Raw genomic sequence first — 27,649 nt, 5'->3', positions numbered from 1 at the left:
GTGCCCCCCACCGTGCCCCCCACGACCTCGGGGCCCGGGTCTTCCATGATCTGGGGGGGGCATCAGCGCTGCCGAATCCGTGAGACGCCAACTCGCGCTCACCGTATCCCACGACAATTACCACCAACGACGATCATCGCTGTGCGTTGTTACATCGATTATACATCGATTATGTTTGAATCAATGATTCTGCGGTTTGTTGATGTCAAGAGAGCAACACCTGCTGATGTTGTTACATCGAGGTGGTCGAAGGAGGCAGATGATTGCGTCAGGAGTAGCTAGCGGTGTGATGATGCTTCATTCATATGGGTCTCTATGTGGGTATATGGGTCTCTATGTGGGTCTATGGGTCTCTATGTGGGTCTATGTGTCTCTGTGTGAGTCTATGAGTCTATGTGAGTCGATGGATCTCTATGTGAGTCTATGGGTCTCTGTGTGAGTCTCTGAGTCTCTGTGAGTCTATGGATCTCTGTGGGTCTATATGAGTCGATGGGTCTCTATGTGAGTCAATGTGTCTCTCTGTGAGTCGATGGGTCTCTGTGAGTCGATGGTTCTCTGTGAGTCAATGGATCTCTATGTGAGTCTATGGTTCTCTATGTGAGTCGATGGGTTTCTATGTGAGTATATGGGTCTCTATCTGAGTCTATGGTCTCTTGAGTCGATGGTTCTCTGTGAGTCAATGGATCTCTATGTGAGTCTATGGTTCTCTATGTGAGTCGATGGGTTCTATGTGAGTCTATGGGTCTCTGTGAGTCGATGGTTCTCTGTGAGTCGATGGGTCTATATGTGAGTCTGAGGGTCTCTGTGATTCGATGGGTCTCTATGTGAGTCAATGGATCTCTATGGGGGTCTATGGGTCTCTATGCGAGTCGATGGGTCGGGTCTCTGAGTCAATGGGTCTCTATGTGATCAATGGGTCTCTTTGTGAGTCAGTAAGTCACGATGTGAGTGGTTTTAGTGTGAGTCTGTGTGTCTGTCTATGGGTCTCTGAGTCTGGGTTTCGGTGTGTGGGTCAATGGGTCTTTACGTGACTTGATGGGTCTGAGTGTGAATCTACAGATCCGTCTTCTTCTATGGTTGATGTCGAGAAACATCGAGCTGATGGTTGATGGAACCGGGTGATTGTGGAGTTAGGAGCAGCGGAGTGGTGAATCGTCGCTGTTGTGATGTCTCCTTCTGTGAATGGGGCACCAAGTCGATGTCACGAGTTGCCTCTGTTCGGGGTGGTGTGACCACAGTCTGGGCGGTGTGACCACAGTCTGGGCGGTGTGACCACAGTGTGACCACAGTCTGGGTGGTGTGACCACAGTCTGGGTGGTGTGACCACAGTCTGGGCGGTGTGACCACAGTCTGGGCGGTGTGACCACAGTGTGACCACAGTCTGGGTGGAGTGACCACAGTCTGGGCGGTGTGACCACAGTCTGGGCGGTGTGACCACAGTCTGGGCGGTGTGACCACAGTCTGGGTGGTGTGACCACAGTCTGGGTGGAGTGACCACAGTCTGGGTGGTGTGACCACTGTCTGGGCGGTGTGACCACAGTGTGACCACAGTCTGGGTGGTGTGACCACAGTCTGGGTGGTGTGACCACAGTCTGGGTGGAGTGACCACAGTCTGGGCGGTGTGACCACTGTCTGGGCGGTGTGACCACAGTCTGGGTGGTGTGACCACAGTCTGGGTGGAGTGACCACAGTCTGGGCGGTGTGACCACTGTCTGGGCGGTGTGACCACAGTGTGACCACAGTCTGGGTGGTGTGACCACAGTCTGGGCGGTGTGACCACAGTCTGCGTGGTGTGACCACAGTCTGGGTGGTGTGACCACAGTCTGGGCGGTGTGACCACAGTCTGGGCGGTGTGACCACAGTCTGGGTGGTGTGACCACAGTCTGGGCGGTGTGACCACAGTCTGGGCGGTGTGACCACAGTCTGGGCGGTGTGACCACAGTCTGGGTGGTGTGACCACAGTCTGGGCGGTGTGACCACAGTCTGGGTAGTGTGGCCACAGTCTGGGCGGTGTGACCACAGTCTGGGCGGTGTGACCACAGTCTGGGCGGTGTGACCACAGTGTGACCACAGTCTGGGCGGTGTGATCACAGGCTCAGCACGTTGCCCCGTAGAGAGAGCTTGTAATTTCTCCTCAGTGCATCATCATGAACATCATCATCTGCTTCTGCTGCCGTGGTCCGTGCGGTGTTGTTGGCACAGTAGGGGACACGCAGCTGCTGGTGCATCAGCCAGTCATCGCAGTCGGTCTACTCATGGCGCTCCCTGGGTCTGTTCCGTGACCTCCTGCCAGCAGCGAGCCTTCGACACTTCACTTGGCCTCAAAAGAGCACCTAGCCTGGCACAGGCGCCGTGGTGAGGTCACCGCCACTTCGTGGTGAACGGCGGTTGTTGTTGTTGTTGCAGCGGATGCGGTTCGTGGGTTCTGTGGCCGCATGAGCATCAGGGCGGGAGATAGAAGCCAGGGCCATGGTGTGCATGCCCTGTGCGCCCTTCTCGAGGAGGGTGTTTGTGACCTCTCATTGTGAACTTCCCATTTGACTTTGCAGGCTTCGTTCGTCTGAGTTGACGCTTGCACCGTCTCACTCGTCACACGTGATGAGCGATGTATTACGTATTTAGTCATGATCGGTTTGTACACATTTATGATGGCAAGTCGGCCGGGGGGGCGAGAGGGGGGGTTAAGGGGAGGCTTTGTCGGGGGGATTCATCATTTTAGTTTTCACGACGAGTGGGGAACCCGTTGTTGTTCTGTCACGGAAAATGATTGACAGCTGTCATTGCCATGCTGATCTCACTAAGCTCCTGTACTCAGAGCACATAGAGTAACATCTACTTGTATATGTAATAATACAATGGCAAGATAATATGGATTGTGAGGGTTTGTTTTGACATTCAATAGGATTTAAATATATTTCGGCAAATTACATTAGTGGGAGCACGGATTAAAAAGTTAGAGCAACTTTAATTAGACCTTGGGATGAGTCTTTTGTATTTGCTACTGTCATTTCGTCGGTGTCGTTATCCATTATGTATAATCATGAAATGTCTTCTGAACTTCCGCCTTTTGAATTCAATGTTTGTTCGTTTCACGGAAAAACAAATAAGAACGTGTCGCCAGTTCCCCAGCTGTAGTTTCTGTGCCAACGGGCCCCAGCAGCCACGAACGGCAGCAGAGTTGGTGTCGGGGCGGTGCACTGGAGCCCAGCCAGCAGCCAGCCAGCCAGCCAGGAAACTCGAGGCATAGATTCTTGTTCCGAGTAGTATGATTGATTTTACTGAATATAAGCTCTTGTCACGCTTCACCGTGCTGTGTTATGGCAGAGGGTAGGAAGCGTTGGCGAGCCGTGGCGATTGGGATCAACCGCTTTGGCCGTGACCATTTGTCACGCACAGACAGCGAAGAATCTTTGTGCCAAACATGAACTGCTTTTGCTGCCATACACCGCCGTCTCAAACGGATCATCTTATCTTCACGTGATTTGTAAAGTGCCTTGTTTGTAATGGTGGCGATGAGGTGAATGAAATAGGTGAGAGGAAGCAATGGGGGCAAATCTGTGATGATGATGCGTGAATTTGGCGAAAGCGAAATTGATGACAGTGACGATAAATGGATCGAATGAGTGGGGTTAATGAGTGGTAGCTGTGTAATGAGAATGTGAAGAGGGAACAGCAACGGTGGTGGTGGTTATGAGGGGGAGATTATAGGAGGGTCGTAGGGTAAGCTAGGTAACCATGAGTGAGTTTTGATGTGAGGAGGGCAAGCTAGTGATGAAAGGTGACTTCTTAATGTGGAGGGGAAGTTTGTTCCAGTGGCCATGATGGGAGCGCCGTGATCTTGGACCGCCATCGTTGGTCATGCTGCTGCGCCTGCCTTGTGCCTTGCGTTGCAGAGATATGATCAGCCCGGAGGGCAGCGTGCCCAAAGCACGGTGGGACTCGCAAGCGAAGCCCCGTGAGTTCAAGTTGCCGCACAGGGGTCGAGTCGGCTCATCGTCACCTCCATCGTCACCTCCGTCGTCACCTTCGTCGTCACCTCCGTCGTCACCTCCGTTGTCACCTCCGTCGTCACTTCCGTCGTCACCTCCGTCGTCACCTCCGTCGTCACCTCCGTCGTCACCTCCGTTGTCACCGCCGTCGTCACCTCCGTCGTCACCTCCGTCGTCACCTCCGTCGTCACCTCCGTCGTCACCTCTTCGTCACCTCGGTCCTAACTCCGTCGTCACCTCCGTCGTCACCTCCAGTCCGTCGGACCGTCCGGCGTCACCTCCGTCGTCAACCTCCGTCGTCACCTCCGTCGTTACCTCCGTCGTCACCTCCGTCGTCACCTCCGTCGTCACCTCCGTCGTCACCCTTCCGTGCGGCTGCGTGGTCCGCGCGACGGAACGCCACTTTGTGGGATGTCAAACAGCAGTGGCTGTCCCACGGGAAGTGAATAATAACAAATTGCATAAGTAACAAATTGCATAAGTATGTAAAATTCTTGCCGACTTTTCAACACTAATTGCAAGCAAAGGCACGGCATCAAAATGCACAGTGACCGCCCCCATCCCAGCACTATCCAGGCTCAACGCTGCTCAGCGTCCAGCATCTGATGAATATGGCGGAGGGGGGGGGGGGCCCGCGCTTTGTGGGTGATTTGCTCATGTAAACAAAACAAACAAACTAAAGATCGTAGAGGTCCTTGGGGGATGCTTGATTATGACGACAACGGGGGTTTAATCTTGTTTATTCACTTTCACGAGGCTCGATTTCCTTCTGCTTCGCGACGTTTGTCCACAGAGGCCGTGACGATGGCAGCGAATGTCTACACGATCGGCGGCACCAGGGTGGAGTTCCCGTGCGTGCCGTACCCATCGCAAGTGTCGCTCATGAACGCCGTGCGTAAACAATCGCTCGCCGCACTCCTCTCACCGCTCGCTAATCACTCTCTCTCGCCACTCTCTCTCGCCGCTCTCTCTCATTCCCCTCTCCGCACTCCCCTTCCTACCGAACCATTACCGAACGTCACCCATGAACGCCGTACTTACCCAGTCCCTCGCCACTCTCACCACTCGCTAATCGCTCTCTCACCGCCCTCTCACCGCTCTCTCTCACCGCTCTCTCACTGCTCTCTCACTACTCTCTCACCGCTCTCTCTAGCGTGCCCTTCCCCAGTGGCATCCAGGAACGCTGGGCGTGAGCAGTCCCTCGCCACTCTCACCACTCGCTAATCGCTCTCTCACCGCTCTCTCTCTCTGTGCGACACCAGATCATGAGTGGCCTCAACGGCAAGGAGCACTGCCTGCTGGAGAGCCCGACCGGTAGCGGAAAGAGCCTGGCTCTGCTCTGCTCCACGCTGGCCTGGCAGAAGCACCAGTACGGTACGCGATCAGTTTGGTTTGGTGTCCTTCCCCTGCACCTCCGATTAGCACGGTTGGCTACGTACGGCGCGAAAGAAGTTCAACATACACGCGTACGAACAGATGAGTGTAGCGCTTTAGAATTGCCACACGTGCATGGCAGCAGTGCTGAGTATCCCTGCGCGATCATGCACCCCCCACCCCCGAAGGTGACCACCGCAGTTGCGTAAATGATCTGGCGAGCTCCCCAGGGGATGTGCCGCTTACCCCGTGGGGAACACGCACCGACGGCTGGGAACCGCTGGGCACGCAAATCAACGCAGTGACCTGCACGAGTGAGCGAACCCCGAGCGGGTGTTTGTCTAAACTAAACGATTTAAACTATTTTTTTATTTTGCCCCTCTGAGCTATGTAGCTCTTTTTCGTAAGCGACCTGGCTATCACAAATGATAGCTCAGCGAAGTGGCTTATCGACGTGTGGAAATTTATCGCAGCCAAATACTTTAAACGCGTGGTGATGTTGATTCTAAATGTGGAGGGAAACGCCGGAGGATCTGGAGAAAAATCCACACGACCACGGGGAGAGAGAGAGAGAGAGACGCAAACTCCAAATATACAGCAGCAGGCGTCAGGGTCACGATCGAACCCACGACCTCCTGCACACCAGGCGAGGTAGTCAACATCTCGCCACCGCGGCGCCCCCTTCTCACAGAGAAGCTGGCGAACGGAGACTCGGAGAAGGCCCCCGGAGAGGACAAGAGCTGCAAGGAGTCCGCGCCCCCCCAAACCCCCGCCCCGTGCGGTGGGGGGCCCTGCGACTGCTCCTGCCACTCGGCGCCCGGCGCCCAGGCGGGCGCTGCCCCCTCCGCTGCCGCCGAGGCCGGGAGCCGCTCCCCGTACTTCGGCACGAGCTGCCGTGCGCCCGGGGCCGCCCTCCCGGGCAACGGCGGCTCCCCCGTCACCTCGACTCTGACCCCCCCCGTGACCCCGGCGGTGGGCTCCCCCCTCGCGTCGCCGTACTTCCTGTCAGGTGGGTGGGGCCGTGTCTCTCCGTCCGTGCGTCAAGGGAAGACGCGAACACACAAACCACACGCAACACACGAACCACACGCAACACACGAACCACACGCAACACACGAAACACACGGACAACGGCTCGACTCTCGTGGTAACGCGCTGCGTGTATCGCTGACCGTCCAACGCCGGCACGAAGCTTCGTTAATCCGTTCCGAGATGCCTGCACGTTGCAGGGTGCTGGTCCCCATCACCGCCTAATCCCGGAGCGCGCTAGCGGGTTCAACGTTCATTTTATGTAGAGAGCCATTTAGATGATTTTATCAAAAGTATTCACCATCACATGGACTCGAACTCTAAACCTCGACTCCTAACTCGATCCATATCCTTCACCTCCGATTAGCACGGTTGGCTACGTAACGGCGCGAAAGGCGTTCAAGTTACATACGTACGTACGTACATTTACCGTATCATTAATCCTGCATGTAATTCTAACTCCCTCTCCCCCACTTCCTCCCCTTCCTCTGACTATGAGCCCTACCCTGATCCCTTTTGGGGCAGGGGTGGTTCTCCACTCCCCATCTCTCTACCCCCCTGCTTTTTATAACCAGTTTAGTTTTATGTTGACGGTGTGTGTACGCGCGCGTCACCACGTGATGTCACGAAGCCGGGCATTTCCTAGATAATTCTTTTTTTCAAAGCCATGTAATTAAGATTTTAACGCAAATTCTAACTCCGAACGACATCATCGCGCTAACCCGGCCTCCACCGCTCTGCCCCACCCGTGTTTGTATCCCAGCGGCCCCGGGGATGAGTCGCCCTGGCAAGCGGGGGTCTCCCGTGGACGGAGATGACAAAGGGGATGACGATGATTTCCAGGTGGAGAAACGGCGGAACAGAACCCCCCACGGCAAGGCGCTGGTGGTACGGCCCGGTCGCGGCGTGGCTTCAGTGTTACCGCAAATGCAGCGGTCGGGGTTAGGAGTTGTCTGTGTTCGGGTTATGGGCAAAGTTCAGCTTAGAAAGGGTGTTAGGACTAGGGTTAGAGTTAAGTGTTCGGTTGAAGATTACGGTTTTACTCAGTCTTTATTAAGAGTTAGAATTGGGTGCCTCGATGGCGAGATGTTAACTCCCTTGCCTGGTATACAGCAGGTCGTGGGTTCAATCCTGACCCTGACGCCTGCTGCTGTATATTTGCAGTTTGCGTCTCTCTCTCTCCCCTTGGTCACGTGGATTTTTCTCCGGGTCCTCCGTTTTTTCCCTCCACGTTTAGAATCGACATCACCACGCGTTTAGAGTATTTGGCTGCGATAAATTTCCACGCGATAAGCCCCCACTTCGTTGAGCTAGCATTTGTGTCAGGGTTGGGATCGAACCCACAACTTGCTGCATAGCAGGCGAGGGAGTTAACATCTCGTAGCCACCGCGGCTCCCTTCTCCGTGGCAATAGGTGTTGGACGTGAGCCTGATGGTCGAGTGACGTCGTTGTTTCGTGGTCAGCAGATGAAAAGAGGCATTCCCAAGGGCGTGCATTACGATGACGACAGTGGTGGCGTAAGCGATGATGGCGCTGCTGGTGGAGCTGGTGGTGCTGGAGACAAGGCGGGCGGCGTTGGTCACCCGAGGCCTCTCATCACCCTGAACCAGAACGGTCAAATCCCCGCGTGGAGCCCCGTCGGCAAAACCGTGAGTGTTCTCACAAACGTTCGCTGACGTCACCGTGGTCATCACCCGTCACCTGTCACCTGCCACTATCACCGTCGTCATCGTCAGACGAGCACCGCACACCGTCGCCTCTCAGCCCGGTTAGCTATTTACGGTGTGAAAGAAAGTTCAACGTACATACATCTCCACCGCCGTCATGACAACCACAGTTACTGTGACGTCGACCGTTAAAATTGTCGTCACCGCCACTTCCATTACCACAGTCTGTGAGTGGGGAGTGGTGGTGTAGCGGTTAGCGCGCTGCGCTATGAACCCGGTGACGTTCGATTCCCACTCACGGCCAACAGCAGTGACGATTATCTGAACCGGTCCTGGGCCTGCCCTAGGTCGACTCAGCCTCAAAATGATTACCTGGTGCGGTGTGTAGTAAACATCGCCACTGGGGAGACAAAGGCGGCCGGGCGTGGTGCTGGCCACACACCCCCTCGTGTGCCGTTCCGGCCTTCATAGGTGCGCGCTAATAGCACTTGCCCCAACAGTCTAATTAAAGCTACACGGGGGATCTTTGTCTTTGTGTGTGCTCCACGCCCCCCCCCCCCGCCCCCCCACCGCTCGCAGCCGTGCGGCGCCACCTGCTGCGGCTGCGGCTGCGGCTCGGCGGGAGTGGCGGCGGGGGCCCCGGGGGCCCCGGGGGCCCCGGGGGCCCCGGGGGCCCCGGGGGCCCCGGGGTCCAGCGGCCGCTGCGGCGGCCCGGACGGCGGCGGGGGCGGGCGGCGACCGACGCGGCCGCCCAAGATCTTCTTCGGCACGCGCACGCACCGGCAGATCACGCAGGTGGCGCGCGAGCTGCGGCGCACGGCGTACGCGGGCACGCGCATGACGGTGCTGTCGAGCCGCGAGCACACGTGCGTGCACCCCGTCGTGGCGGCCTCGCCGCACGGGCGCAACGAGGCCTGCAGGGAGCTGCTGGACAACAAGAACGTGAGTGGGCGTGGGCGGGGATGGGGGGGGGTGGTGCCGGGGGGGGGGGTCGGGGGGGGGGGCTACGTTCAACTGTACGTAGTGCAGTTGACCATTAGGTCTGCATGTGTCCTGATCCGACATGAGCCTGTGATGCGTCTATTTCTGCTGCACTCACTCCCACCTGGTGCCCCAGCCCGCGCAGGGTGCCACGTGCTCGTTCTTCCGCAACGTCTACAAGCTGGGCTGCCAGGCGGCGCTGCCGTCACTGGGGCTGGCGTCCGCGTGGGACGTGGAGGACCTGGTGAAGGCTGGCCGGCGCGTCGGGGCCTGCCCGTACTTCTCCGCTCGCGAGCTCATGGAGGAGGCCGACATCGTCTTCTGCCCCTACAACTACCTCATCGACCCGCAGATACGGCAGAATGTGAGTTGCAGAGACAATTGGAGACCTGCTCTTGTATTTTGCTCACTCGCAGGGGGCTTACAACAGATCTGTGTGTGTGTGTGTCTCTTTGTGAGGCGGATTGGGCGTTGTGCTGGCCACCCCCCTCACCCCCCTCACCCCCCCCACCCCCCCCCCCCCCCCACGCGAGCAGATGGAGATAAGCGTGCGGGATCAAGTGGTGGTGCTGGACGAGGCTCACAACATGGAGGACGCGGCGCGCGAGGCCGCCAGCGCCAGCGTGCCGCAGGATGCGCTGCGCCGCGCCCGCGACGAGGCCGGCTCCCTCGCCGCCGCCGGGGTGCGGCCCGACGAGCACACGCGGCTACAGGCCGTGTGCATCAGCCTGGACCGGTACGTGCACCGCCACCGCCACCGCCACCACCGCCACCACCGCCACTAGCGCTGGGGCACGCACGCACCGCCACCACCGCCACCACCCCTGGGGCACGCACCGCCACCACCGCCACCACCGCCACCGCTGGGTCACGCACGCACCGCTGGGGGACGCACCGCCACCACCACTGGGTCACTCACGCGGGTCACCCACCTGGGTCATGACCCGGGTCACCACCTCGGTGCAGGCGGGTTGGGCGAGTCAGGCTGGTCACTGAGTCAGCTGGGCCAACCGGGTCAGTCGGGACGACCCGGTCAGCCTGCTCAGCTGGCTCACGGCCAACATCGGTGGTGAATATCCAAACTGGCCCTTGGCCTCCCCTAAGAGTAGCTGGCACACCGTGCACACATCACGGGAAGACGAAGGCCGGCCGGGGCGTGGTGCCGGCCACCCCCCCCCCCCCCCCCCCGCCTAAATAGGTGCTCACGAACAGCTAACAGCACTCGCCTCGGTTCCGTCCCCCGTCTCGCAGGTGGATGACGCAGAGCACTCACCTGTTGAAAAGCCACGACTTTGAGATGGACTGCCACAAGCTGAGCGGCCGCGAGATGCTGGAGGTGTTGCACACCTGGGGCGTCACGGCTCACACCTTCCCCGAGCTCAAGGTGCCCCCCCAGCACCTCGCGCTGCGCGGCGACAGCGACGGGACCTGCGGTTCTGTCTTCCCGTGGCGCGCGGTGCTCTTCGTGACGCGACGAATGTGTCGGGGAACGGAGTTTTTTTTTCTTTTTCTGATGCGGGCGAGATTTGGGTGCGTGTGACACGCGTGTGTGTGTGTGTGATGCGTGTCGGGCGGACGGAACTACGTCGCAGCGCGAGCGGAGATCGAGCGGTCGTGCAGCTGCCTCGGCGTAGCGTCGCTCGAGGAGGTTGGGATGCTGCTGGATGCGTCCAGAAGCTACTGCCCACGTGCCTCGGTCCTTTGTTCGGCCCGCGTACGCATCTCACGGCGCTGTCGCGGACTGTTATTTATCCCTACGTTATATGTGTTTATTACGACGCGATTTTTCCATCACGCGGTGTTCTTCAGGAACGCAAATGCTACCGCCGCGTTACAGGAGAACACGGCCGCATTTGCAAATAAGGAAATGCATTGCTGCTGGCCTCCTCAGGTGCAATTCCTTCAACAGTCTTTGTAGGCTACTCGGGGGATCTTTGTCTTTGTGTTTTTTTATTGTATAGCGTGGGGAGCGGTCGTGTCGCGGTCAGCACGCTGCAATCTGCGGCGAACGAATCCGGCTACCAGAGTTCGATTCCCGCTCACGGCCAACATCCGAACCGGTCCTGGGCCTCCCCTATGTCGGCTCAGCCTCAAATGAGTACCCGGCGCTCTGCGTGAACATCGAGGACGAAGGGCGGCCGGGCGTGCCGCTGGCCACCCCACCGCGTCCCGTCGCGTGGCCGTGCCGCCCTTCATAGCCAGTGCTGCTGCTGCTCGCTCCTCGCGGCACTTGTGTGTGTGTGTACATGTGTGTGTACTGAGTGTGTGCACTATGTGTGTGTGTGTATTGTGTACACGTGTGTGCGTGCAGCGTAGCCTGGGGCGCGTGCTGGAGAAGGAGGAGACTGTGGCGGGCAAAGGGCGTGACAAGGGTCGGGCGGTGAGCGTCCCCATGCCGGTCGTCTCCGCGCCCTCACAGGTGCTGCTCGCAGCGCTCTTCCTCGTCCTCGACTTCATGTTCCGTGACGGCTCCAGGTGCGCGCGTGTGTGTGGTGTGTGTGTGGGGTGTGTGTGGTGTGTGTGTGGTGTGTGTGTGGTGTGTGTGTGGTGTGTGTGTGTGTGGTGTGTGTGTGGTGTGTGTGTAATGTGTGGTGTGTGTGTGGTGTGTGTGTGGTGTGTGTGTGGTGTGTGTGTGTAATGTGTGGTGTGTGGTGTGAGTGTGTGGTGTGTTTGTGTAATGTGTGGTGTGTGGTGTGAGTGTGTGGTGTGTGTGTGGCTGTGTGTGTGGTGTGTGTAATGTGTGGTGTGTTTGTGGTGTGTGTGTAATGTGTGGTGTGTGTGTGGTGTGTGTGTGTAATGTGTGGTGTGTGGTGTGAGTGTGTGGTGTGTTTGTGTAATGTGTGGTGTGTGGTGTAAGTGTGTGTGGTGTGTGTAATGTGTGGTGTGTGTGTGGCTGTGTGCCCGGTTGCTCGCGGTTATCGGGGCCGCTGCCCATCGCGCACCGCGGCGTTCTGGTTGTCCTCATTCACGGTCGCGTCGCGGGTGCCACGGTGGCTAGGGGATGTTAGCCCCCTCGCCTGGTATGCAGGGGTAAGTGAGTACCTGGTGGATTTCTCTCAGGGTCCTCCGATTTTTCCTTTCACGTATATCATCAGCATCATGCTTTCAGAGTATTTGACTGCCCTACATTTCCACGTGATGATGATAGGCCACTTACTTTGTTGAGCTGCTATTTGTGGCCTGGTCGCTTCTGAAAAACAGCCACGTAGCTCAGTGGGGCCTTACCTAGTAAACAACAGACAACATTTTTTTTTTTTTTCCCACCCGTGCATGCGGCCGTGGCCATCGTGCCGTCCTTTGCACCGTGACCCCCCCTCCCCCCGCAGGTTCGCGGAGGATTACCGCGTGGTGCTGATGCGCACGCTGGCGTGGGGCGCTCCGGACCCGGACGTCCCCGACGCCGCGGGGTTCATCGCGCGGCCTCGACCCGGCTCGCGAGCGCGGCACAAGCGGCAGCTGCTCACGGTGCACTTCTGGTGCCAGAACCCAGCCGTGGTGAGTGTGGCCTTGCGCGCCTGCACGCTCGCGGCACCTCGGTCTGCCCACAGCAGAATCGGAATCATCCGTTCGCCTGGATATAAATCCTGGCTTTGTGTAAAATCGCTGGCAAAAGGTATCAGAGCCTTTGGTGCGACTCTCCTAGGTTTGCTTAGGCTCAAGCCGATGTCTGGTTTGTTTGTGTGTATACACCGGCACTGGGGAGACAAAGGCGAATGTAAATGGTTCACGGCCACACCACCCGCTGCATGCCAACCCGAGTAGCCGCTCGCGAACAGAACATTCCCCTGTGCTCTGTAAGCCCCAAGGGGCCATTGTATTTACGTGTGTGTGGCGCCTCAAGATGTGCTGCATGGAAAGTGCGGTATAAATAATAAATGATGGTAAATGATGATGCTTGTTTGTACTTGTGGGGGGGTGGTTAGACGCTGTGCGACGAACCCGGCGACCCGACTTCGATTCCCGCTCACGGCCAACGGCGGTGACGGTAATCCGAACCAGTCCTGGGCCTCCCCCTAGGTCGACTCAGCCTCAAATAAGTACCTGGTGCGATGTGTAAACAATTCCGCTAGGGATACAAAGGCGGCCGGGCGTGGTGCTTTCCATCCACCTCTCGTGTGCCGTGTCGGCCTTTATAGGTGCTGCTAAACGCTAACAGCACTTGCCACAAAATTATGTTAAGGCTATACGGGGCATCTTTATCTTTGCACGCGTGAAAACTGGTGACTAAGCGGTAGGAGCGGGTGAATCGCAATCCTAAGATTCGGTGTTGAAATCCTTGTTGAGGGGTTGACTCAGCCCATCATCCCCCCTTGGGTCAATAAATAGGTACCAGTTTGTGAGGGGGGGGGGGAGGAGGTGGTAGTCAACATCGGTCGTCCATTGGAGATACTCGCCCCCCCCCGTCGTCGTCATAGAAATGTGGATAATGTCCTTCCCGCCACGTCGCTCAAGAGCCGTTAACAGGCGACGAGCACCGATGCCCGTGTCCGTGCGCGTGTTCGTGCGCAGGCTTTCTCGGACCTGAGCGCCCACGCCCGCACCATCATCCTCACCTCGGGCACGCTGAGCCCCATGGCGTCGTTCTCCTCCGAGCTGGGAGTCTCCTTCACGATCCAGCGCGAGGCCACGCACGTCATCAACCCCTCGCAGGTGCGCGCGCGCGACGAGCCACGCGCGGCGCAGCCCAACGCGAACAGACGGACACAAACTCTGCCCCCTTGTAGGTGCTCTCTACTGGAGAGGAGTGTTGGTTTAGAAGGACACACGTGGGCGCCGCAGTGGCGGGACATTAACCACCTCGCCCGGTACGCAGGAGGTCGCGGGTTGAGAATCGGAATATTTAATCATGCTGGAGGAATCCGATGAGCTGTAAAGCTCTTTTTCACAGATGTGCAGTTCGGTCCCGACCCTGGCGACTGCTGTATATTTGGAGTTTGAATGTCCCTATCTCCCCGTGGTCACACGCATTTTTCACCGGGTGCTCTGGTTCGATCGCCGCTTTCATGGCAATCGTCGTGATTTCTCATTTATCAGAATGGGATGCGTTTAGGCTGCCATCTTCCACTCCAAATGCATGAATATCACAACAATGTGACCTTTTTGGTGCACCACCATAACGCTCTCGTACCAAGTCACTGTGTGCCACACTCCGGACACAATAGGGGGCTCGCAAAGCAGCGCTCTCATTGGCGCTCTCCTGTGCGACAAATCGAGAGGGATCCCTGTGTCTGTGGCACCCTGTGCGTGTCCGTCCCCCTCCCCTCTCCCCCCCGGTACCCCGCGGGTGAGGTGTGGGTGGGCACGGTAGGGCTGGGCCCCAGCGGGAGGGAGCTGTGCGCCACGTACTGCCACACCGAGACGTTCGACTTCCAGGACGAGCTGGGGGAGCTGCTGCTGAGCGTGTGCCAAACGGTGCCGCGAGGGGTGCTCTGCTTCCTGCCCTCGTACAAGGTACCGCCACCGCTGCCGCCACCGCCGCTCGCCACTCTGACCCTCTCCCGTTGGCACGGTTGGCTACGTACGGTGCGAAATGCGTTCTACCGTACTTACACGTGCGGGGCGGGTGTCCCACTCAGCGCCGAATCATGGCAACGCGCGAGCGGTTGTGCATATGCACGATAACGCACGACAGTAAGCACACGCGCACAATCGGTACAAGCACGTGCACCTTCAGATGCGGTCACGTACACCGGTGGAGACAAGGCTAAGGTCTCCCGTTGTAGTCTGCAACAGGCTGTTAGGACAAATTGCTGTTTGTGAGCGCCTATTAAGGCGTGCCTAGGATCACGATGGGCTACCTTTGTCTTCTACACCCCAGCAGGTACTAATTTAAGGCGAAGTCGCCCGGGTCAGATGTTCACGAGTGATGTGACGGCGCTGAGCACGAACCGCTGCGCTACGTCACGTTTCCCTCCACTCACATTCACGCGCACACGGCTTCGGGGTGGCGCCCATCGCATGATGATCTCTGCGTGATCCTTCAACCCCACCTCTGAAGCCAGGTCCACACCCGAACGATCAGTTGCGCAATCTAATCTCTCCCGAAAGCCGTACGGCTCGATCATCGCCTGCGACCGCTTTGTCCGCAATCTCAGCGGGAAGTTGCGTGACAAGGAGGTGGAGTCTGGGCGTGGCTGGAGTATATGGCCACGCCCCTTGTCAACAGAGCCCCGCCCCTCAGTCTGGATAGCTCCACCCACCCCTTCACGTCACCAATACGGCGAACAATCACAGTTCTCGAATGTGCAGCAACGCACTGATGAACCGCGTCGCGACAAATCGCGGAACGGATCGCCGCTTGAAAGTCAAGTCTCCACCTTTCTGCGAACAACCAGTTGAGGAATTTCTGCCTGCAACCGGTTGGGCAATTTCTGCCTGCAACCGGTTGCAGGGGACGTCCGCATGAAAGCCGTTCGGTTGCACGCAACCGATCGCTCAGGGTGCGGACCCTGTTGGTAACGACTCGATTCCAAGCTGTGTGCCAGGGTCATGGCACAAACCGACCCCTCCCTCCCTTCCCCCCTCCCTCCCTCCCTCCCGCTCCCCCTCCCTCCCGCTCCCCCTCCCTCCCTCCCACCTCCCTCCCTCCCTCCCACCTCCCTCCCTCCCTCCCACCTCCCTGTCTCCCACCTTGCTCTCCCCCCCTCCCCGTAGAGGGCAAATCGGTGGAGCGAGGGGGTGATGGACACCTGTTTTTGATAAGAATTGGGAGGAGGAGGAGGAGTAGGAGACGGAGAGCGGAGGGAGAGCGGGGGAGAGAGTGGGGATGAGATAACGCTGGAGGAGGAGGAGGGGGACAGGGCAGAGCCAGGGATGATGAACGAGGGTCGGGAAAGTTGTAGGGGTAGTCCGGTAGAGGGAGCAGCGGTGCACGGGAGGGAGGGGAGTGCGGACAAGACCTAGCCAAGGAGTGTGCGTGAGGAGTGGATGATGGGAGTCGACTGGAGACGGGAGAGCGTGCTGGAGTTGAGTGGAGGTGCAGAGAGAGATTGTGAGAGCATCGGCGATGAGCAGTGAAGGAGGTATTGGTGTTGAGAGAGAAGAGTGAGATGGGAAGAGTTGGGAAGTGTGAGAGTGTGCAATGGAGCGGTCATGGAGGAAGGAGGGGGAGAGCGGGGAGATGGAGAGAGAGGATGGGAGGAGAGCGTGGCATGGAGGGGGTGGAGCGGTGGGACAGCGTTTGGCGCGCTGCGCTACGAATCCCGCGGATCTGAGTGTGATTCCCGTGGGCGCTGCTGGCGCCGGTGGCAACTCATGATGTCTGAAGCGTTGCCCGGCCCGCCGTCCACCACGCCAAACTCGCGCTGACTTAGCGCGGTGAAGTGCGGTCAAACAATATCGCTCCGCGTGACTGACACGGTGGAGGGAGGGGGTGGATTAACAAAGGCCTGTAAATTAAATGAACGTTACGGCATCGCGAGCGTCGGAGATGGGAGAGTGCGCATTAACGAGCATTACAGCGAGGAGTGGAGCGCATTAAAGGAGGTGGGGGGGAGGGGGGTTAAGATACTGAATTGAGAAGGGAGAGTGCAGAGAGAGAGAGAGCGCAAGGGGAGAGTTTGGCGAAGAGAGTTCGCAAGAAGGGCTGCGATTGTAAATCGCGGCGGAGGCATTACGGTGGCGCCGCGCGCCGCACGCGTCCCGGGGATTGCCAAAGTCTCCCCCCGTAAAAAACCAGACGCACAGCGCGGCACGCGGAGAAGTGGTGGTTCCGGGAGGGGGGGGGGTGTGGGGGAGAGATAGCGAGCGAGACAGACACACAGACGGACGCACGCACATCCCCGCTCGTAAATCCCACGGGCTGATGGGCTCGCTAAGCTCTGCGGCTCGCCAGTTCCTAAGTCATCTTTAAAAGAAGGCCTCTTAAGAAGTCTGTCTTTTCCCTCTCTGTCTCTCTTCAAGTACCCCCCCCTCCACGCAGCGTCACCCCCCACCCTCCTTATCTTCCCTCTCCGGTGTCTGTCGTATTCACTTTGTGATCTGCCACCCTAATGTGTGTCCTACCCCCTGTATATTGGGGTTCTGCACGCGCTTCTGTGCCTTTCATTTGTCAGCGCTCCACTCCGTGAAATTCCTCTCTCGCTCGCTCTCTCTCTCGCTCGCTCTCTCTCTCGCTCGCTCTCGCTCGCTCTCTCTCTCTCTCGCTCGCTCTCTCGCTGTCCCTCTCTCGCTCGCTCTCGCTGTCGCTCTCTCTCGCTCGCTCTTTTTCTCGCTCTCTCGCTCGCTCTCTCTCGCTGTCTCTCGCTCGCTCTATCTCTCGCTCGCTCTCTCTCGCTGTCTCTCTCTCGCTCTCTCTCGCTGTCTCTCTCTCGCTGTCTCTCTCGCTCGCTCGCTCTCTCGCTCGCTCTCTCTCGCTGTCTCTCTCTCGCTGTCTCTCTCGCTCGCTCTCTCTCGCTGTCTCTCTCTCGCTCTCTCTCGCTGTCTCTCTCTCGCTCGCTCGCTCTCTCTCGCTCTCTCTCGCTATCTTTCTCTCGCTCGCTCGCTCTCTCGCTCGCTCTCTCTCGCTCGCTCTCTCGCTCGCTCTCTCTCGCTGTCTCTCTCTCGCTCGCTCGCTCTCTCTCGCTTTCTCTCGCTATCTTTCTCTCTCTCTCTCTCTCGCTCGCTCTCTCTTGCTGTCTCTCGCTCGCTCTGTCTCTCTCTCGCTCGCTCTCTCTTGCTGTCTCTCGCTCGCTCTGTCTCTCGTTCGCTCGCTCTCTCTTGCTCTCTCTTGCTCGCTCTCTCGCTGTTTTTCGCTCCTCGCTCTCTCGCTCTCCCTCATTGTCTCTTTCGCTGTCTCCCGCTCTCGCTCTCCCTCACTGTCTCTCTCGCTGTCTCCCGCTCTCTCTCTCTCTCGCTCTCTCTCGCTCTCTCTCTCTCGCTCGCTCTCTCGCTGTCTCTCTCTTGCTCTCCTCCATCTGTCACACTCGTCATTCTATCTCACTATTCTCTCTCTTTCTCTCTCCCTTCCCTTTTTTGCATCACAGTTTCTCCTCTGTCTCTGATATCTCTCCTCTCCCTGCCTCTCCCACGTCTCTTCCTCCCCCGTACCCTTTACTTCGTCACCTTTCCTGTCACGCATCTCTCTCTCTCGTCCCGTGGTCACGTGCATTTTTCTCCGGGTACTCCGGTTTTCCCCTCCACATTTAGAACCAACGTCACCACGCGTTCAGAGTGTTTGGCTGCCACTATAAATTTCCAAGTGATGATCGTGATAAGCCACTTCTTTGAGCTATCAGCTGTGATTGGTCGCTTCTAAAAAAGAGCTACATAGCTCAGTGGGGCCTTACCTGGTGACATAAAAACAAGTCGTGATTTATCTCTCGCTCCCTTCTCTCTCCCTCCTTTATCTTTCCCTCCTCAATCTTTCCCTCCCTCACCTCCACCCCTTGCCGTCCTTTCTCTCTCTCTCCTGCATCCTCGCGTGCCTCCTCTCCTTTCCTCTCTCTTCACGTCACCTCGCCCCAAACTCCCCTCCCCCTCCCTCCCCTCCCTGCACCCCCCCCCGCGTCGCCTCTGCAAGCTCCGGCCTCTGTCCCTCCACGCTGCGGGTGCCGTGTCCGCGGCGCCCGCTCGTGGGGTCGCGTCACGGCTGACGAGGGCGGCGGACTGCGCGCTGGCGTCGTGGTGGCGGTGCGAGCGCGCGGCGACCTGTCCGTGCTCCTCTTTACGGCGGCTGGAGACGAACCAGGGGCGGCGCGATGAAAGGGTCGCCCGGCCCCCCCCCCCACCGCCGCCCCCCCTGCCCCCCCCCGCCCCCCCCCTGCCCCCCCCCCCCCCCCCCGCCACCCCCTGCCCCCCCCCGCTTTAGGACCTGGTCCGAATCGAGGGCCCCGTTTTGTAGGCGTCCACTGTTGGCATTTCCAGGTGCCGTGAGATGAAACGGAGACGGTTTTAAAATACATTTTTTTTTGCTCGCTCGCTTGCATTCTGGATTAGGAGAAATCCCTCTTAAAAATGTTGAATGATCGCTCGCCCACTCGGGGCGTGCGCTTAGCGGAAATCCGTCTCAATAAAATGCTCCGATGTGAAAGGGCCGTTGCTCAAAACGCCAGCCTACCTCGGCACATTTTTCTTTTTTTTTTTGCTGCCACACGGCAGCACGGCAGCACGGCAACGATGAATGCGGTGCGTCGTGGCGAGTGCGCGGACGCTCTCGCCGACCGGCAAGCGCGGCCCCTCCGAATTCGTTTCGTGGTTCGCGAGACGTTCCACTTCCCCGGCAGCAGTGGGAAAGTGTCATCGTCACACCGGGCGATTGTACGGATCGTCGGAGTGTCGACTGCCCAGTAAGGAAGTTGCATCTCGCAATTGCCACAAGCTGGAATGGCAGCCAGCCCCAGCCAGGCGGCGAGCTGGCGCCTGCCTAACAATTGCCCCAAGCTCTGTCGTCCTCCGTACGTCAAGATGTTTCCCGACAAATTGAGGAGCGTTCTTACACGTGGGAGGAAACCCAGGCGTGCGATGGGGCAACGCTCTATCCCAAGCAGATGGTACAGCAAAGTGCGGATGTTGCTGTCCCAATTAATAACAACAACATTACAAAAGACTGATTTCCTCCTCAAATGATTACAGCGGGAGCGAGTCTCTCCATACAAAGTAAACTAAAATTTTTACTAGATAAGGCCCACTGGGCTCGATAGCTCTTTTTTTGGAGTCTGCGTGTCTCTCTCCTCGTGGTTGTGTGGATTTTTCTCCGGGTCCTCCGGGTTTTCCCCTCCACATTTATAATCAACATCAACGTCACCACGTGTTTCAGAGTATTTAGCTGCTGCTATAAATATCCGTGATGATGATGATGATTAAAAGCCCACTTCGTTGAGCTATCTTCTGTGGCCAGGTCGGCTCTGAAAAAAAAGAGCTACATTGCTCAGCGGGGCCTTACCTGGTCAAATACAAAATAGTTTGTAGTTTAGTTTCAGTCTCTCCCAAAACTGTCGGGGCGACCAGGCGGACCGCAGCACGACAAGGCTGACAACCCGTACATGCGCTGCCCCCTCTTGCTGCCAATCCACTGCTTGATGAGTGTCGGGGTGGTTGTTGGTGAGGGGGGGTGGCGTTGGGCTTTGGATCGTAGTACACGGTACAACGTTGCCCCTCTTCCACCAACAGAATCCTGTCTCCCACTTGCCGCCCATCCGAGTGCTACCCAGGCTGAACCCTGCGGAGCTTCCGAGATCTGACCAAAACCCACGGCCAAACCACGCTTAATTTGGTGATTCGCTCGTAACCCAAGTCAAGCCAATTTAATTTCTTTGCATGCGCAGGTTTTTTGCCCCCATCACGTCGCACATCTGCCGCTCCAAAGCGCCATCGTCAGACCAAGACACCTGGGCACGTTGCTGAACGTTGTGCACAGGTGCGCCGAGAAAATAACAAACAAAAAACAATGATCATTGGGGGGCGGTGACGCGGCCCGGCCGGTTCGCGCGTTTGCCCGCTCGTCGCCGCGCAGCTCCGCGGCTCGAATCCGGCGGCCGTGCGTACAGATACGGATCGTGTGAAGATTTGCACAAGAAACTTTGCATTTGATCGTCGGTGTGCGGGAGCCGTAGTGCGGTGGTTAGCGCCACGGAACACGGCCACCCGAGTTCGACTCCCGCTCGAGGCCACCGACCCGTGACAACTTTCTGAATCGGTCCTGGACTTCAAACGAGTGCCCGGTGACGGCGCGTACAGCAGCGCCACTGGGGAGACAAAGGCGGCCGGGCGCGTCGCCGGCCACTCCGGCCTTCGTAGGTGTGCCGCCACTCGCCGACAGCGCTTGGCCCCCAGCAGTCTGTTGAGGCTACACGGGGGGGGGTGGGGGGGGATCTTTGTCGTGATTATGAGCACAGAAGCCAACGAGCAGCCATCAGGGCCCTGGTTGGGTGTTTTGCAAAGGGTTATTTGCCGCTGGCTTGTGTCTCTCAGCTTTGGGGAAACCTCTTTGATCAACGTGGCCGACGAGCGAAGCTGACCCTTGACTCGAGCCTCCTTGATATTGCATCGTGTTTACGAGCGCCGGGGAGCCCTGTCCCCCCCCGCACCCCGTTGCGGACACGGCGGACGGACGAACGCGGCGTGGGCCCCCTTCCGCCTCGGTCGCAGAGCGTCGGCGGCGAAGAGGAACGGCCGTCCCTCGCGGCGGCCTCTGCGTCCGCTCCCGGCGGAGCCTGCACACGGTAGGGCCAGTGGGCCAGTGTCGGGGCGCGCGCGCGTCTGGCAGCCCCAGGTTTATCATCATCGTCGTCGTCGTCGTCGTCGAGATCGGCCGCGTTCAATCCACTGCTGGATGAAACCCTCCCCCAAGTGACTGCTGCCGCCGCCGCTCGCGACGCTGCGACGTTATAATCTGAATATTTATTGACGTGCAGGAGGAATCCGACTAGCTGCAAAGCTCTTTTTCACAGATGGCGTTAACCCTTTGTGGGAGCTCTGCCTGCCGCCCGTATGCGCTGTCATATGTCCCCCCCCCCCCCCCATGCGATGTCCCCCCCCACCACCACCTCCCTCTCCCCTCTCCTCCGCCCGTTAAACTCTTTACAAAGCGCAGAGCGTCTGGGCTCCCGGGCCGCCACGCCATCGTCTCCAGCAGCCGCCCTGGATCTCATTATGGCCGAGATGTCCGTTTGAGATGTGCCTGGGACCGGGGATTATGTGCGCGTGTGTGTGCGTCGGGGCAAGCGTGCCCGCGTGTGTGTGCGCGCATGCCGTGTGTGTGTCTGGGCACGCGTGTGCGCGTGCGTGCGTGTGTGCGTGTGTACGTGTGCGTCTGTGCGAGTTTCGGAATGGGGGGTGGAAGTGCGGTTGTTAGCGCGCGCTGCGCTTCGAACCTGGCCAACCGAGTTTTATTCACGCTCACAGCCAGCATCAGTGACAAGTATTTGAACCGGTCATGGTCCTTCCCATAGGTCGACTCAGCCTCAGTTGAGTACCTGATGCGGTGTGTAGTAAACATCGCCACTGGGGAGACGAAGGCGGCCTTCACAGGTGCTCGCTAACAGCACTTGCCCCAACAGTCTGTTATGGCCCACTGAGCTATATAGCCGCTCTATTACGTAAGCGACCTGGCCACAAGTGATAGCTCAATGTTGTGGCTTATTATGTGGAAATGCATAGGAGCCAAATACTCTAAACGTGTGATGTTGATTCTAAATGTGGAGGACCCGGAGAAAAAATCCACGGATTCACGGGGAGACCATGAAAAACTCCAAATATACAGCAGCAGCAGGCGTCAGGGTCGGGATCGAACCCACGGCCTCCTGCGTATCAGGCGAGGTAGTTAACATCTCCTAGCCACCGTGGCCCACTCTTTGTTGAATGAAATTGCTGCTGGGCAGGGGGCAGCGGGGTGGGGGAGGCGTCACCCCCGACGGGTGGAATGGGCGCCCGGTTCTCGAGACGCGTCCATGGCGGTCACGCGAGCGCATTCGGGCCCACATTTCGCCCGGCTCGCCCCCTTCAAATGCCCGCGGATGCTTCGTAATGTTTCAAGACGGCTCCTAAAAAATTAAAACGCACGCACAGACAGGGGGGCACGCAGCTGTCCTGACTTCTGTGAACAAAGAGCTTCATAGCTCATCGGATTCCTCCAGTCTAAATAAAGATTCCGATAAGAGATACGTGTCTCGGACCGCGCGTCCCCGCGCATTCCCGCACGGCCATGAAACATTCGGAGCGGAGCTTGCCTACGTCTGGGGCTTGCCACGCGGCGCGATTGACGCGCCTCGGTTTGCCGAAGCGGTGCCCGCGGCAGACGAGTGAAAACGCACGCGCTGGTCGCACCCCGAGAATACGCGGACAGCGCCCGTGCCCTGCCCGCGTGCCCCCAGCGCGCCTGACGCGCCGCCATTCGAATCGGTCTCGGGCCCCTTCCCCGGGTCGACTCGGCCTCAAATGGGTACCCGGCGGCGGCGGGCAAACGACCTCGCCGGGGGAGATGGCGTGGCGCCGGCCACCCGCCCCCTCGTGCGCAACGCCGGCCTTCGTGGGCGCCGCTCGCCGACGGCGCTCGCCCCGGCCGTCCGCCGAAGGCTACGTGGGGGATCTTTGTGCCGGGCGCCGCGTGCGCAGATGCTGCAGAAGGTGAGCGAGCGCTGGCAGAACACGGGGCTGTGGGCGGGCCTGGAGCGGCGCAAGCTGGTGATGAGCGAGCCCCAGCGCGGGGAGCGCGCCGAGTTCGACCGCCTGCTGGAGGTGTACTACGCGGCGGTGCACATGGAGGGCCAGCGCGGTACGCACCACCCCACCCCACCACCCCCCTCCTGCCCCCCCACCACCCCCACTCTATGTTTCTATGTATGTATGTGTGTGTATGTATGTGTGTGCCGTGTGTGTGCACGGCTCAGACGGCGCGCTGCTGTTGGCCGTGTGCCGGGGCAAGGTGAGCGAGGGGCTGGACTTTGCCGACGACAACGCGCGCGTGGTGCTCACCGTGGGCATCCCCTACCCCAACACGCGCGACCTGCAGGTGCCACGCGGGGCCACACGCAGCAGCGCCACCGCCACCAACGCCACCCTCGTGTCACCGCCAAACACCCTCCATCAATACCCACCGTTACAACCCACCACCACCCACTATCATCACCACCCACCCAGCATCGTCACACACAATTACGACTCACCCACCACCACCACCACCACCACCCACTAGCGTCACCACCACCACCACCACCACCACCCACTATCGTCACCACCACCACCCACCTATCGTCACCACCACACACCATCGTCACCACCACACCACACCGTCACGTCCGTTCTAGTCCACGTGCAAGTCTTGTCAGTGCGGCAGTGTCGCGGCGAGCGCTACGCTGCCCTACGATCCCGGCCACCCGGTTCCGATTCCCGCTCACGGCCACCAACACCGGTGACGTTTATCCGAACCGGTCCTGGGCCTCCCCTAGGTCGACTCAGCCTGCACTGAGTACCTGGTGCGGTGGTGTGTAGTAAACATCGTCGCTGGGGAGACAAAGGAGTGGCCGGCCGTGGTGTTGGCCACTCGCTCTCTCGTAGGTGCTGCTCGTAAACAGCACAGGGGCGCCACGGTGGCGAGGAGATGTTGACTACCTCGCCTGGTGTGCAGGAGGTCGTGGGTTCGATCCTGACCCTGACGCCTGCTGCTGTATATTTGGAGTTTGCGTGTTTCTCTCTCTCTCCGTGGTTGCGTGGATTTTTCTCCGGGTCCTCCGGTTTTCCCCTCCACATTTAGAATCAACGTCACCACGCGGTTAGAATGAACATCACCAGGCGGTTAGAATCAACATCACCACGCGTTCAGAGTGTTTGGCTGCTGCTGTAAATTGAGAAGCCGCCACTTCGTTGAGCAGCCGTCATCTGTGGTGGCCAGGTCGCTTCTGAAAAATAAGTAAACGGCTGAGTGGGCTCTGCCTGGTAAGTAAAAGAAAATTGTTGTTGTATTTGCGTGTTTTTTTTAGTGAATTGTTTACCTCTCCTGTACTTTGCACTGTGTTCGTTGTTGTTGTAACGTTCTGACTCCGTGCCCCGACTGGACACCTGTGAAAAAAACTTAAATGCTTCATAGCTCATCGGATTCCTCCCGCAGTCCAAATCGACGTTCCCACTGGGATTCGGCGCGTGCAGGTGAAGCTGAAGCGTGACTACAACGACCTGCACGTGCGCTCGCGCGGCCTGCTGCCCGGGAGCCGCTGGTACGAGGTGCAGGCCTTCCGCGCCCTCAACCAGGCCCTGGGCCGCTGCATCCGCCACCGCCACGACTGGGGGGCCCTGCTGCTGGTGGACGCTCGCTTCGGCAAGAACCCCGCCAAGTACACCGAGGGTACGGTGCCGGCGGCGGCGTCCGCCCGCCCCGATATCCGCCACGAGCACCCTCGTTTCCGCCACACGCGCGCACCCCCGATATGCACCGCGCTCACCGACGCGTGCTGCGCGCGTGCGTGTGCGCCCGCAGGTCTCTCCAAGTGGTTGCGACAGCGAGTGCGGCACTACGCCGACTTCCCCAGCGGCCTCCGCTCCCTCGCGGCCTTCACGGAGGCCTGCCGGGCCACGCTGAGCCCCGCCGATCCCGCCGGCCCCGTCGCGGCCGGGCCCTCTCCCGGCCAACCCGCGGCCGCGATAGAGCCGGTCGCTCCCCCTCCCGGTCACGACGCCGCGTCGGACCGCGGCACGGCCGGATCTGGCAAGGCCGGCCTCGCGCACGACGGCGGCGGCGGCCCGGCGACGCCCGCCCGCGACCCCCCTCCGGCCACGCCGGCGCCCGCGTTGGGCACCCCCGGCGGGAGACGGCAGCAGGGGCAGCAGCGGCATTGGCGGGCGCGGGGACGGGGGGCGCGACACCGCGGCTTGGCGTCGATCGCCCGCTTCCTGTCGCCTCCCGGCGGCCGCGGTGGAGCCGGCGTCGGTGCCGAACGGCGCGAGGCGACGCCGGCGCCGTGGCCCCCGGGCTCGCGGCACGGCCTCCCAGCGGAGGGGGGCGACGTGGTCGCCGCCAACACCGCCGCTACCACCACCTCCGGGGTCACTGCCCCCACCACCGCCGCTACCCCCGCCACCACCGCTACCGCCGCACTCGTCCCTGCCGCTACCGCCGCCGCCGGGGTCACTGCCCCCACCACCGCCGCTACCCCCGCCACCCACGCTACCGCCGCACTCGTCCCTGCCGCTACCGCCGCCGCCGGGGTCACTGCCCCCGCCGCCGCCGGTGCCACGCTCGTCCCTGCCGTTACCGCCGTCGGCGCCGCGGCGCCGCCGTGCCGGGACGACGCCGACGACGCCGACGAGCGTCGGTGCTACACCCCGGAGATGTTTGAGCCGGAGTGGGAGGGGGCGGAGCGGGAGGAGAATCCGGAGCGCCGCTTTGCGGCTCCGACCGCCGCTGCCGCGGCGGCCGCCTCGGAGAGCGACGCGGCGGAGACGGCGGCGGGACCGGTGGGGTGGGCGGTCGGGGAGGTGGAAGCGGTCGCGGAGGACGAGCGGGAGGAGACGGAGGCACCGGCCCGCGGCTCGCCGACGAGCCCCGGGGACGGCGGCGACGGCGGCAACGGCGGGGACGGCGGGAACGGCGGTCTGTGCCGCAGGGTGAGGTTGTCCAAGACGAGGCAGCGGCGCGAGCGGCGCGAGTCGGGCGGCACCAGAACGCCGTCGTGGTGAGGAGGCGCGGGGGGGCCCTGATTCCTCGCTGCGAGCATCGATCTTGTTGTTTTCGACGTGACGCTAAAGTGCGCGTGCGTGTGTGACCGTCTGCGGCGGTCGCCCGCTCAAGGTTCTTTTTCGGGAAATTCCGTCGTGGCCCTCGGCCCGGGCGGAGCACGCTGTGTAAACGCGCCGCGGTGGCTCGGAGATGTTAACTACCTCGCCTGGTATACCGGAGGTCGTGGGTTCGATGCAGACCCAGACGACGCCTGCTGCTGTATCTTTGGAGTTTGCGTGTCTCTCTCGCTCTCTCCCCGTGGGCACGTGGATTTTTCTCCGTTGCGTTCGTTTCAAGCTCCCCCGGTGTTCACCCGGGGGGGGGGGGGGGGGGGGGAGCCGAGGGTGGAGGGGGCGCCGCCAACTCCAGGGCGAGTCCCTGAAAGTTTCACTTTGCCGGGGTCACCAAGCCGCCTCTCAAAATTCGGCCCTTTTGGCGTAACAAGTCAGTTGAGCTGGGAACGTCGATCTTATATCGAATATCCGTGAACGTTTACCGCTTTCTCAGGGCTTCCTCACTCCTCCGTCTCCTCTACCTTCTCTGCGTTTATCAATATTTTTGCCGACACGCTTAAGTTATTGCGAAATAAAAACAAATCTGTTGCAATTTTTCGTCTTCTCCATCCACATTTCAAATGTTTGCCCTGAACGCTCCGAGATTTTTGTTCGCGTGACGAACGTCGAAAGCGTTCAAGGTTCTTCACCACGAACGCGACGTGACCATGAAGATTCTGAAGGCGGCGTATCCCTGCACGGCACACAGCACACACGAGCGCTAATTCTGTACGCACGTCGGTTGGACTTGTAGCCAACCGTGCTAATCGGAGGTGCATTTATAATATGATGTTCATTTATATTATGATGTACAATTATAATGTGATAATTTATATTGTTCACTTACATTATGATGTACATTTATAATATGTTGTTCAAATATAATATGATGAACAATTATATTATGATGTTCATTTATAATGTGATGTACAATTATATTATGATGTACATTTATAATATGAAGTACAATTATAATATGTACAATTATATATTATATATGTGCATTTATATAATGAACCTCTTTATATTGAAATACCATGTTATGTTCTCCAAATAAAATATATATATTGCACTTGTATATATGTATATGTTCTTTACACGCTAAATAATTGCACGGTCCATTATGTGAAAGGTCCACACACCGCATGTCCAAGCAGCTAAACGATTACAATGACAACAACAACACAGTGCGTAGCCTTCAAATTAAAACTAAAACGTCATCGGTGACGGGTGGGGGCTGATGGGAATGACAGTCAGAACTTGTTCAATCTTGATTTAATCTTGACCAGAACGTGTTGTGTGACTCATGGCCCCAGTGTTGCTAAACAGGCGAATGAATCGTGACACTTGGGAGTGGAGCGATTGAGTAAGCAGACAACAACAGCAGTCAACTCGACGACCTGGGCGAATGAACAGCAGCAGCAGTC

The 27,649-nt window shown here is 59.0% G+C and overlaps 1 protein-coding gene across 1 annotated transcript; it reads left to right on the top strand.

Annotated features, from left to right (window-relative positions):
* LOC133362877 (Fanconi anemia group J protein homolog) lies at nucleotides 1-25,789 on the top strand. The gene is made up of 21 exons (XM_061581818.1): nucleotides 1-141; nucleotides 2,203-2,355; nucleotides 3,894-3,955; nucleotides 4,783-4,880; nucleotides 5,252-5,363; nucleotides 6,055-6,372; nucleotides 7,156-7,280; nucleotides 7,860-8,042; nucleotides 8,640-9,002; nucleotides 9,178-9,405; nucleotides 9,578-9,777; nucleotides 10,293-10,425; nucleotides 11,353-11,516; nucleotides 12,368-12,536; nucleotides 13,551-13,691; nucleotides 14,331-14,492; nucleotides 23,073-23,232; nucleotides 23,348-23,469; nucleotides 24,603-24,798; nucleotides 24,931-25,479; nucleotides 25,557-25,789. Exons 3-21 carry the CDS (start codon nucleotides 3,898-3,900, stop codon nucleotides 25,787-25,789), a joined length of 3,714 nt encoding a protein of 1,237 aa, XP_061437802.1. The 5' UTR covers nucleotides 1-141; nucleotides 2,203-2,355; nucleotides 3,894-3,897.
* The last annotated feature ends 1,860 nt before the right edge of the window (nucleotides 25,790-27,649 follow it).

The sequence above is a fragment of the Lethenteron reissneri genome, unplaced genomic scaffold (genome assembly GCF_015708825.2).
Source record: "Lethenteron reissneri isolate LAM-NWPU_2019-01 unplaced genomic scaffold, ASM1570882v1 scaffold_1636, whole genome shotgun sequence".
In the NCBI taxonomy this organism is placed as follows: Eukaryota; Metazoa; Chordata; class Hyperoartia; order Petromyzontiformes; family Petromyzontidae; genus Lethenteron; species Lethenteron reissneri.
Note: the sequence above shows the minus strand (reverse complement) of the source record. Positions and strands in the feature narration are given on the sequence as shown.